This window comes from Pseudorasbora parva, chromosome 7 (assembly GCF_024679245.1).
Source record: "Pseudorasbora parva isolate DD20220531a chromosome 7, ASM2467924v1, whole genome shotgun sequence".
NCBI lineage: Eukaryota > Metazoa > Chordata > Actinopteri > Cypriniformes > Gobionidae > Pseudorasbora > Pseudorasbora parva.
Genome location: NC_090178.1, coordinates 6,239,008 through 6,251,366, shown reverse-complemented (window position 1 = coordinate 6,251,366; position 12,359 = coordinate 6,239,008). Strand labels below are relative to the sequence as shown.

General features: G+C 38.6%; 1 protein-coding gene across 3 annotated transcripts; it reads right to left on the bottom strand.

The window, feature by feature from the left end:
* Nucleotides 1–9: 9 nt before the first annotated feature.
* cep72 (centrosomal protein 72) lies at nucleotides 10–11,948 on the bottom strand. 3 transcript variants are annotated; one of them, XM_067447865.1, is made up of 13 exons: nucleotides 11,848–11,948; nucleotides 11,643–11,770; nucleotides 11,020–11,212; nucleotides 10,799–10,913; nucleotides 10,538–10,710; nucleotides 6,808–6,951; nucleotides 6,500–6,630; nucleotides 6,320–6,413; nucleotides 6,054–6,232; nucleotides 3,035–3,161; nucleotides 2,867–2,954; nucleotides 2,720–2,791; nucleotides 10–2,587 (listed from the first exon to the last, which is right to left on the bottom strand). In XM_067447865.1, the coding sequence occupies exons 1-12, from the start codon at nucleotides 11,918–11,920 to the stop codon at nucleotides 2,731–2,733; spliced, it is 1,506 nt and encodes a 501-aa protein (XP_067303966.1). In that variant the 5' UTR covers nucleotides 11,921–11,948; the 3' UTR covers nucleotides 10–2,587; nucleotides 2,720–2,730. The 3 variants fall into 3 exon arrangements, with proteins under 3 accessions (XP_067303966.1, XP_067303964.1, XP_067303967.1); XM_067447863.1 differs by having other exon boundaries at nucleotides 10–2,791; XM_067447866.1 differs by having other exon boundaries at nucleotides 10–2,791; nucleotides 10,538–10,707.
* Nucleotides 11,949–12,359: the final 411 nt, after the last annotated feature.

The window sequence follows — 12,359 nt, the reverse complement described above, 5'->3', positions numbered from 1 at the left end:
AATACTAGCATATTCTCACCGGAGCGTCATACGCTGGAACGTCAGTCTCTTGTGAACGGGCGTACGGCCATACGCGTTAGCGGAAGTTAGAGATTACAGATTGTAAAGTTTTAAATATGAATATTTTTTCACACACAAATGCGTCGCTTCGCTTCAGAAGGCCTTTATTAACCACTCAGAGCCTTGTGGAGCACTTTTATGATGGACAGATGCACTTTTATGGACTTCCCAAACAGAACTTCCCATTCTCTGCCATTATAAAGCTTGGAAGAGTCAGGATATTTTTAATATAACTCTGATTGTATTAGTCTCAAAAAAGAATGCCAATTACACACAATAACTTGAGGGTGAGTAAATCATGGGGTAATTAAACATTTTGGGTGAACTATCCCTTTAAGGCAGTATACAGCCACTGTTACGATTGGCTAACGTCATTGTTTAGGGAACATTATCAACGCCCACTGGCTATTGCACATGAGTTAGTGTTTCGAAAACATTATCCATATAAATCATTTATAGACAAAGCATTATGTTAAATGCAGCAAATCCTGCAATATCCAAACGAGCCGTTTTTGAAGCTTTGTTTATAACGAGGAGGGCTTTTTAAACTCTAAAAAACTTTTTTTTTTTGAGTTTTTTTTTTTTTTTTAATGCTACAAAGACATCTTGTATATCAAAAGATGAATGCAAATTTAATTTCTTATGTCATGACCCCTTTAAGTAATTTAGATGCATTCGTGGCTTTAAAAACGGACATGTTTGTTCTGCTTCCCCATCTTATTTACCTGAACCAATATCATCTAAATTTTAATTGTAAAAAAAAAAAAATGTACTGACTCTTTTTGCATTTAATATATTTTGTACACATCTCTATGATCTATAACTGAATGCAAAAGTCCAACCATCATAAATTGTGGTTTGATGCCTAAAAAATTGACCGCTGGTGCTCAAGATTGTATAGTTGTTTGGTCGATGTTTTTGTAGGTTTGATAAGGCATAACTATGTGTTTCTGACTCTATAACTGCATAATATAAAACACTGCCTGTGTGTTTTTAATTGTAGAATGATTAACTATATCATGTAAAAAGAAACACCATCAGCAAAAGTTAAGGATTTTCTCCATTTCCCTATTTGCTCTGCATCACAATACCTTTGACCAACATTATCATACCTCAATACTGACTGAACAATGTCAAACCAGCTGTCCTTTCTAAACTCCTCTGTGTATCTTAACTAAGAGCTCTGGGCCAAGAAATGCCAAAAACAATATAGTTTCTAAGGATTTTAACACGTATAATCAGACTTGGACAGAACCTGCAGCGCTAAATCAAATGTTTATGAATGATTTTGGCTGATCTGATCATCTTTTTGCCTACTCTAAATCTAATTAGCACTTATTTAAATCCATTATCCAGATTTCATCCCCAAATCAGCTTATAAAACACGATTAAGTTTGCAGATTCTGCCTGGGCCTGTATATCAGCAATAGATCAACCTGCAAACGAAGGTATTAAAGGAAGTTTTGTATTTTGCTGTGGATTTCGGTTTGAAAAGCACTGTTGTTATATTTAACATGTCATATCAAGGCACTTTGCTGTTTTTTTTAACATGTGCAGTGTTTCTGCCTACAGAACAATGTTTACAAGAGAAGTGACATGCTGTAACTAACGTCGGCGTGGCATAAGTCTAAATGAATACATTCCCTTTACCATAACTAGTGTTCTGAATTATTTATAAACGCACTGCCATCTGAACACACTGGACAAGATCCAACCTTCAGGGTTCCCACACTTCTGACCAATGAATTTCAATGACTTTTCCATGATCTTTCCAGTCGTTTTGTGATCGTTCTGATACACTAATGAATCATTCTAATGTTCGTGAGCCTAAAGACAAATCGGACCTCACTTTGGCTTTAATCAATGCAAAATAAATATTTATTAGCTAATTTATTAGTTTAAAACGGAGCATCACTAGTAAAATCTACATTCCTTTTAAAGATTGAGACCTTTGAAGAATTTATGACTTTTCCAGACAAATTCCTTGGTATTTTATGTGATGGTGGGAACCCTTTGTAATAGATGATATTGTCCATGTCTATGGAGAGAAGGGACGAGCGAGTGTGTACAGACGTATTCTTCTACAGAACATCTATTTTTAGATAAGAAAAGTGGCTTTGGATCATAAATGTCAAGCTCTCCTGCAGGTTCTGCTCAGAAAGTGACTCAGATTTATGATAATAAACCACAAATAGGTATAAATGTTGTCGTATTTAATGTATGAGTTTAATGTTTTGTGTGCTTAATGCCAAATACTGGTTAACCATCCATTTTGTGGATTCTTTTTTAAATAATGTTTTTTAATGTTCTACAGTATCCTGATATGCATGTCATATGGTGATGGTAAAATGATTTTAACGTGTTAGTGTTTTGTAGCATCGTATTGAATAAAAAAACAAACTGCCTGGTTCTCATTTATTTCCCTTTTTGCCCACATGAAAGCTCAAAGGAAAGGTCCGTCTATACAGAACGCCTGCTTTGAATTCCATCTCTGGTCGAACACACACATTTGTATATGTGATAGATTCTTGGATGTAGGAATAAACAGAGAACAAGGTGAGACGGTCTATAAAACAAAAGGCTTTTACAAAAAGTCAGATTTATAATAAATTAAAACGTTCTCTATAAATGCAGATGTCACACTGTCTATTGGAAGCACCTTTGCACCAATCAACTCATTAGAGCCTCTTCCAACTGCTGCAGCAAACGCTCGTTTCTTGCTATTAAAGACCTGCAAAGAGAGAAAAAATGAAGAAAATTGTATGGGTTTTATAGCATTTTGCATTCGGATCACCTTGACACACACCTGTAGCTGTCATGGGGGTCATTCGCTCCTTGTCCGTCTTGAATCGTGTGTCTTTTCATGTTCAACTGCTCAGGGACTGAGTGCTCTCCTAAAAAAACACCAGCACAAACATTATCAAAGCCATTTTATTTAACTCATTTCAACAACTTGGAGTTTTGAGCTACTAACCTCTGCCCTCAATGTGTGGGGTTTTCTTCAGATGAGAGGACAGCAGCTTCTTTTCTACTTTGATGAGCTGTTTCTGTAAAGACACATTTTCCTCCAGCACACTCTTCAGCTGCTCATTAAGGCCTGCCTGTATTAACGACAAGTGCAGAAATGTCATATGAAGGATGAAAAATTACAGCTCCTGTCATTATTTACTTCCAAAGAGGAAAAAAAGGACAAAAAACACCAAGGGCCTCATGAATAAAACCAGTTTTACTATGCATAACCTCATTTTCCATATAATCTCCATATGCATGTTCCTAATACAGTACAAAACACAATGGAAATATGACATCACATTACATTGCTAAGAATCACTCAGAATTTATCTAGTTTTAGAATGAAAATATCCATGTTAATATTTGCATAAATCCAATATGTGCATGGAAAATTGTGCATGCACATGTCAATGCCCATTTTGTTTATACATAACGTATAATTATTAGGGAAGTTGATATTCTGATTCTTTTTTTTTTTTTGACACATTATAGCAAGTCCAAACCATATTAATCTTGGTAGCACTTTATTTTACAGCTCTGTTCCCATGTACATGCTATGTCCTTATTATAGTTATTACAATAACTGGGTACTAACGCTGACCCTAACCTACCCATGTAGTTACCTTATATTACACAGTACTTTCTTAGGTAAGTGCACATACTGTAAAATAAAGTGCAACCTCATTCTTAATAACTACTATTAATTTTGTATATAATCATTTATAAGTGATGTATAACTGTTGACGAGGGCTGAAAGTGAGAAACACCTTATATTCAGATGTGCATCATTATTAAGCAGGATTACTTTTACAGGTAAAATGAGCCAAAAAAGAGATTTAACTCGCATTGAAAATTAAAAAAGAATGAAATGTCCATGAAAAGAATGCAGTACTATATAGAAATTGCCAAATTAATGTGGGACCATTGGACAAGAAATGCTCATTGGGGCAACAGGGTCACAAAAATAAACAGGTTGACAAGGAAATATATTAATTTTCAAAATACTTTTTAAAGTGTAGAATTAGGAGTGAAACCGTTAGGAACCCTTTCCAGAAGTATGTCAGGTTCTCAGAAACTCGTCAACAAATGATTATATACAAAATTTATAGTAGTTATTAAGATTGATGTGGTTTAAAATTGGTAAAATGTGCTTGGGAAAACAAATATGATCAGAAAATTGACTTGCCTAATAATTATGCCAGCACTATAATGCTACTGTCCAGTCTTCTGAAGTCATATGATAGCTTTGTGTGGCATAATAAATCACTGAAATCTCCTGAAAACTTGCAATATACAGTAGAGGCCCAAATCATACAGACGGTGTTCACTGGGCTTTAGTGAATGAGCAAATAACACAGCTCAACATTTAAAGGGAACCCATTAAGCCATTAAAGTCTTTGTTTTTGTGTTCTATTAGAATAGGTTTTCATGCTTGAATGTTCAAAAAACACTTTTTTTTTTAAATTTTATATTTAAAATTGTTACAGCTCTTTCTTACCATGACAATGGGACACCCTACAGTCTCGTGGACTTAATGGACACACGCATACGGCAGCCATTTTAAGTCCACAAGACCAAATGTTCGTATGAAGTGCTATTTGGGACAGGGCCTCAGTCAGTATGTCAGTAGCGCTACGTTTAGTTCCTGTCTCTATGAAGCCCCTCCTTCTGAAAAGCAGTGTGCTCTGATTGGTCAGTTGGACCAGTGTGTTGTGATTGGTCAAGCGCTTAAAATGCGAAATATCCTGCGCTTACCATAAAGGTCCTTTCACACCGGGCGCGTAACGAAAAAGCGTAACAAATAAGCGAATATTTCGCGTCAAAACCATTCACATCAGCCGCGACACGAATTTGCGACGTTTCAGTGCTCCAACATTCCAAAACATTCGCAGCGACAGCTGAGAAAACACGGGCACTTCATCATTCAGTGAAGATGAGCTTTTCATTTTATTTAAAGGACCGAGAGGAAGGTTTTGGGTGCAGCCAGTCTTAAAGAACTTAAGGAAGTCTTTAAGCCAGTCTTAAAGAAGGGGAGGATGCTAATCTTGAACAGGAGCTAAAACTTTATCATGGCCGGTACTGCACTTACTTTCTTAAGTCTGTGGGACAATTTGAGGATCTTCTCCAGAGACGGCAGCGCATCTGACGAGACAAACCGCGCACTTCTGGGAATCAATCGATCCGAGCAGGTGTTTCCAGTCGAGTCACAATGTGAACATTTCAGTGCCACAGACGTTGCCTACTGATGGCTACACGTTCACTTTCCATAATCGCAGACACAATGTTTAGAAAAAAAATCAACAATTTATAAAAGGTAATAACTTATAAGTTATTATACTAACTTATAAGTTAAGTTATTGCTGTCTCTATCATGCAGTGGGCAAACACAGCTGCAGCTATACAGCTTACAGTTGTAATCTCATGAGAAATGCCATGCCTGGCAGAGGTTAAAGTTGATTGAATAGCTTGTGACATCAACTGGACATTTCGTCACCTTTGTTTCCTTTTACGTGATTGGTTGAAGCCGTTTTTGTCGCCGCTAGAGTAAAAAAAAAAATCGACATCGAAACGGAAAAAATAAATGTCGTTTTTTCGCCGCAGCACATTCGCGTTCGGTGTGGAAGCGTTCATTACACAAACAGCTGATCGGAAAAAAAAACCATCGCGCGAATTATTCGCACGTCAAAATCGCGTCCAGTGTGAAAGGGCCTTAACGGTGAGTTTCGACACACCACTAACTAACTCAACCAAGTACCCCCTCTATTTAGTATATGCATTGGGCAGGAATGATTAAAATGAGAAATATAGTGAAGTGTTTGTTACCGAAAAGAACTCAAAGACTACAATGGAGGCATTTCAGGGAGTTCAGAAACACTGCACATTGATAAAGAGAATAACTCCCTTTGGAGTTTACACACTAAAGAAAGGATAATAGGACCCCTTTAAAACAAAAAGACCCAATCTGATTGAAATAATCTTACGATGGACTCCTGCGCCTGCTGAAGCTGAAGTGTCAGTTCTTCAATCTCAGACTGCTGTTGTTTTTCCTGTAGTTCATTCCGAGCATTCAAGGCTTTGAGCGTCTCTTTAAGAGTTTGGATTTCCTGTTCTCCTCCCACAACATCCTGATCCATCATGCTGAGGATCTGAACCATCTTCACTGGACATCGGTGACAGAAAGCACTGTATTAGTGGGAATAGTTTAGCAGTTATGGACTGGTCTTTTATGGAGAGGAGGATCACTTACTGAGGAAAGTCCTGTTTTGTTGATTTTCCTCCTTCCCAGACCAGAGCTCCTCCATCATGCTGAGGAGCAACTCCATAGGCTTCCTGTAGGCACCCTGATCCAGATCAATGAAAAAGTGTACAGTCAAGTCTTTTTGTGTTTGAGGAGATGAAGCCTACAGGAACAGAGACCGTTACTGACCTTCTGGGGTTTGCGTCTTCTCTCTGATTCCGATGGGCTTCTCTCTGAGGCTCCTGTGATCTGGTAAGTTAATCTGGGAGGATGCATGAGTGGATTTGCTCTGTCTTGATGTTGGTTTTGCCATTTATGTTCTGCAACAAAATAATGGGAATTATTTCTATTTACATTTATGCATTTAGCAGATGCTTTTATCCAAAACCTAAAACTATTAGTCAAAAACAATCTTAACATTGTAATGACAGCTTATTTAATTAATTTAAAAGGGAATAGTCTGGAACTAAACTATTATTAGACTAGCATTGATGTACCCTGTGAAGCAGACTGGATGTCTGTAGGATGTGGAGTAAAGACTTGTTCTCCTCGAACTGTAACGCGAGTCAGACTCCTGACTGAATGACGGCTCTCCACAATGGGGCTCACAAACCTGACTCTATGGGAACGAACTGGATCCTCTAATGGTGTAAAAGAAAAAAAGAGTATTCCACAGCAATATTGACAATACTGAGTAGATATAAAGGGGTTGGACAATGAAACTAAAACAGTAATTTGATTACAATAGTTTGTTAGTATGGTGTAGGACCTCCTTTTGTGGACAATACAGCAATGACAGATGCAATATTTTGAGCCATTCCTCCTTCAGAACAGTGTCCGGGTCACTATTTGCTCCTCCAAAATATCTCAAAAAGATTAAGATCTGGAGACTGTTCAACTTCACTTTTATGTACATCAAGTCATTCTGTCATGAGTCTTGCTGTGTGTATTGGTGCATTATCATGTTGAAACACGACACCCCCTTCAGGGTCCAATGTTTGAGCCATCAGGTGCTCATGGTCCTCCAGAACGGTTCAGTAATCCATCAAGCATGCCATGATATTGTAGCCCAAACCATCACTGATCCACCGCTGTGCTTCACTCTGGGCAGCAACAGTACAGGTTTTTTCTGACTTCACACTCTAACTCCCACTGATGTTGGAAAGACAATGAAGGTGGACTCAGAGAACAATACATGTTTTGCACTATTGGCACCAATGAAACTGAGATTTGGCATTGGCACAAGTGACCAAAGGTTTGGATATAGCAGCCCGACTATGAATATTGACTCTGTGAAGCTCCTGACCAATCGTTTTGGTGTAACAGGAGAGTTGAGGTGCTTATTTGATTCTGCAGTGAGTTGGGCATTTTTTTGGATACAATCTGGGTTAGTACCTGTATATCACTTTCAGACAGCTTCCGCTTGTGTTGACAGTTACTCCTGTTGGGTGTGTGACCTGGATACCAGAACTATCGATACACCTCAAAGACTTGCAGTTCTGGTCACAGTTTGTCCTCTTTTGAACTTTGATACATCTCCCATTTTGCTGTGTTGATTGCAATATTTTATGTATAGCTGTGCTACTGCTCTGCTAGTTTAACCTTCACATTCGGTTCTTAATGATGAGATGTAAAATCAGCGAGAATTGGCCACCAGGATGCACATAAATAGGAGTGAAACCTCAAACTCTATATTAGTCAGTGTTTCAGTTTCATTGTCCAACCCCTGGACAGTTAAAGGTTAAACAGCAAATTACTTGTACAACAAAATGAGAGAAAAACCACTCCTTGTGGACATAACATGGGAATAACTAAAAATATTCACCATTCTTATAATCCGAGCTTTCGTTAATAGATTCCTGCATGACAGAAAATTAAATAAATAATTAGACAAATAATTGTATATATATATACATTGATTCAACAAGGTGCTGAAAGCATTCTTTAGAAATGTTGGCCCATATTGATAGGATAGCATCTTGCAGTTGATGGAGATTTGTGGGATTCACATCCAGGGTACGAAGCTCCCGTTCCACCACATCCCAAAGATGCTCTATTGGGTTGAGATCTAGTGACTGTAGGGGCCATTTTAGTACAGTGAACTCATTGTCATGTTCAAGAAACCAATTTGAAATGATTTGTGCTTTGTGACACGGTGCATTATCCTGCTGGAATTATCCACCAGAGGATGGGTACATGGTGATCATAAAGGGGTGAACATGGTCAGAAACAATGCTCAGGTAGGCCGTGGCATTTAAACGATGCCCAATTGGCACTAAGAGGCCTAAAGTGTGCCAAGAAAACATCCCCCACACCATTACACCACCACCACCAGCCTGCAGTGACAAGGCATGATAGATCCATGATCTCATTCAGTTAACGCCAAACTCTGACTCTACCATCTGAATGTCTCAACAGAAATGAAGACTTATCAGACCAGGCAACATTTTTCCAGTCTTCAACTGTCCAATTTTGGTGAGCTCATACAAATTGTAGCCTCTTTTTAATAATAATAATAAATAATAATATATTTTATTTATAATGCACTTTTCATTCCGAAGAATCTCAAAGTGCAACAAAGGGAAAAAAAAAAAAAGAAAAAAAAAAAAAGAATAACAAGTAAAAATATAGAATACTACAAACAATCAACCAACATAGAAAACAGAACAGAAAGAGCTGATGGTGAACAGAAACAGAGCTGATGGTGAACAGAAACAGAGCTGATGGTGAACAGAAAACAGCTGATGGTGGAAGTCTCTGTTAGCTCCGCAGCACACTGTGATCCACTCCATGTTTTAAATTTCTCCCAGCGGCAGTGTGTCCTGATGACATCGCCGAGGCAGGACAGCTGAAGACCAGATGATGGGTCTTCATGACGATTCAAACGATGGGGATCGCCGCAGCACCATGCAGGAGGCAGAACATTTTTCCGGGCACTTCTGTGGACACACCGGGGTCGGCGCAGAAGTCCAAGCCGCTCCACGGCCGCAATGCAGGACGGAACAGCGGCGCAGCCGAGAAGCGGAACATCCCAACATCATGCCGGACGCCGATTACGATGGCCCAGATGACGCTAGCCCGGTGCAAACTTCAGCCACCATGCAGCTTAAGCCCAAGGGAGACCGCCAGTGAGCAGTCGCGGCGAGAAACATCAAATGTCCTCCAAACCAGAACCAACTGCAGCAATTCAAACATAAACATTAGAGAAGCGGTGGAAAACGGCGAAACGACGAACAACGTCCTCTCAGTGGCTGCCAGCAATCAGCAACAGCCCCAATTGTAGCTCTGACTGTTAGACTAGTCACAAACATAAGAAAATAAAATAAAATCTAAATCTAATAGTACATGAACATGATTTGTGGGTGGAGAAGCGGCGAACAGACAACGCCAGCGTCCTCTCCCCCCGTTGCCTCAACCGTTAAACCGTCTTTTTCCTATTTATTGTGGAGATGAGTGGTACCCTGTGGGGTCTTCTGCTGTTGTAGCCCATCCGCATCAAGGTTGTGCATGTTGTGGCTTCACAAATGCTTTGCTGCATACCTCGGTTGTAATGAGTGGTTATTTCAGTCAAAGTTGCTCTTCTATCAGCTTAAATCAGTCGGCCAATTCTCCTCTGACCTCTAGCATCAACAAGGCATTTTCACCCACAGGACTGCCGCATACTGGATGATTTTTCCTTTTCACACCATTCTTTGTAAACCCTAGAAATGGTTGTGCGTGAAAATCCCAGTCACTGAACAGATTGCAAAATATTCAGACTGGCCTGTCTGGCACCAACAACCAACGGTGATTGGTTGATTAGATAATTGCATTAATGAGAAATTGAACAGGTTTTCCTAATAATCCTTTAGGTGAGTGTGTATAAAATAATTGTAATAGTAATTACTAATAAAATTGTATCGCCATAGATGCACCTGATTTTGTTTTGGCAACTTTTCACAACCAGAATCATTGATTAAATGTATGATATCAGATTCAGAGGGATTTTCTAAAAGAAAAAAAAAGAAAAAAATTGCCAATTACAAGCATAGACAATATGTGTAAAAAACAGTAAAGTTAAAGTCATGCATTAACCATGGTATGTGATTTGTATGTTTTATTGTATGACTGGGTGATGTATTAAATATTAACTATATATTGGCAATAAATACAGTTTGTCTTTAGCTACAGGAGATTATACTAATAAAGCAAATGATATATAGAGTGTATTAACTGAACTGTGTTCACCCTGTGATAGATGAGGGCTGCGCTCGTTCTCAGAGCCGGCGGAAAGAGTTTGAGGTCTCTTGCTATTCCAGGTCTTGCTAGAAACGTCATTGAGTGCAGCTTCCTCATTCCCATCTAGAAGGGAGAGTGTCTTCATCACCTTCTGCATCGCTTTTATTCTGAGCTCACTACTTCTGCAAAACAGTGACATCGTAAATGACCTCTGAAAGCTATTTTTGATCGTTTTAGTTTTGGTTTCACGATAACAACAACCTGTATTACCTGCAAGGTGTGTCTTGTATTAAGACATGTTTCTTATGATTAGTGTCTAGATTTGCCTCTGAAGAGAAATGCATGAGAGCCGCCTTTCTTTCTCTGTCTCGTACTGGACAGTCATCTATAACAGAGAGGAAAAAGCATTTAGACTTTCAAAATATTGATTTGCTTGATTTGGGGATCCTAGTCAGCCCGACACAGAAACAGAGAGAAAAGAGATGATGTACCAAGTTTGCGGAGTTTGGTCATCGCATGGACCAAGAACAAGCGGTAGTGCGGGTGTCTCTTGACCACAGGATTCAGCCTTAAGTCCAGTTCCTTCAAATTCTGCAGCTTGTGCAGGGAAAAGACGTCCTGCAGAGACGCCAGTCTGTTGTAGTACAGATTCAGTCTCTCCAGCATTTCCAAATGCTCAATCCCCTGCAATATCAGCATGACAGATATGAAACAGCGCTCAGCTAAAGTTTGATTTAGTCAGCGGCTGCTAATAACAAGTACTTTTAGTCAATAAGAATTTACTTTATTACACACACACAAACATATATGTGCGTGTGTGTATATACTGTGCATATTTATATAATGATTTATCGCATCTAATTTCAATGTTTGTGTTTATATATTATAAAATATGTCTTAATACCCTATATACACCCTATATACCCTATATTCACATATATATATACACAGACACACACACACACACACACACACACACATTATCTACTGAATCATTATATGAGTAATGTTAATAAATTAATAAAAAAAAAGTTATAAAGTGTGACAAAAGCAAATTACTAATTGTTAATGCTGCAAAGTATATTAATATTTATTTATACATGTTGATTCTCACCTGAACTGTAACCAGTGCATTATGTGAAAGATCCAGTGTTTTCAGACGCACAAAGTTTTTTAGGGATGTCCCCAAATGACAGATTTTCCCTTCATATGTTCCTGGAAGAGTCAATGATCGGACATCCGCTGCAATGCATTATTACAAATATCAGTTTATCAAATTGTGACTATATATTAGAGACTATATAATGTTAATTGTTTACCTAAGCAGCTGTGTTGAAGGTTCAGTTTCTCTCTGATCCATTGCTCTGTTATGGTCAAACCGTCTACCGCCATTGTTTTCAAGATTAAACGCTCGAGTGCGCATGCGCAACACAACATGTCGTGAATGGCTGGCTTTTGAATATTAAATACGTAAAGCGACGCAGGCCCCGTCTGATTTGTTAAAAAAACAGACGTTGGAGAGTCTGTTGGTGATTTAGCCAATCAAACTGTGGTAAAGACTCCCCTCATAAATATTAATTACGTACTGTGATTGCCTTTTGAGGGTTACCGAGCAACAGCCACACAATATAGAATATTTATAATTAATCGTTCGAGGAGGACGCCTTCAAATTACACCAGAAATGTATTTCATCAACGGACAGTTTGAAATTATGGAAACAAATCAGGACTACACTGGTAAAGTGCTCAACTGAGAAAGTATGTACAAAGAAATGTTTGCGTATCACCCTCTTGTGGCAAATAAACGCCAACTCAGGACAGTTTTTACCAA

Bases quoted from the DNA above. Each gene is read 5' to 3' on its own strand.
- cep72 (XM_067447863.1), bottom strand. From the start codon at position 11,920: ATGGCGGTAGACGGTTTGACCATAACAGAGCAATGGATCAGAGAGAAA. The intron at 10,914-11,019 runs GTACATCATCTC...TCTCTGTTATAG, and splicing joins GACCAAACTCCGCAAACTTG to ATGACTGTCCAGTACGAGAC. The intron at 6,414-6,499 runs GTCAGTAACGGT...GATCTGGATCAG, and splicing joins GAAGACGCAAACCCCAGAAG to GGTGCCTACAGGAAGCCTAT.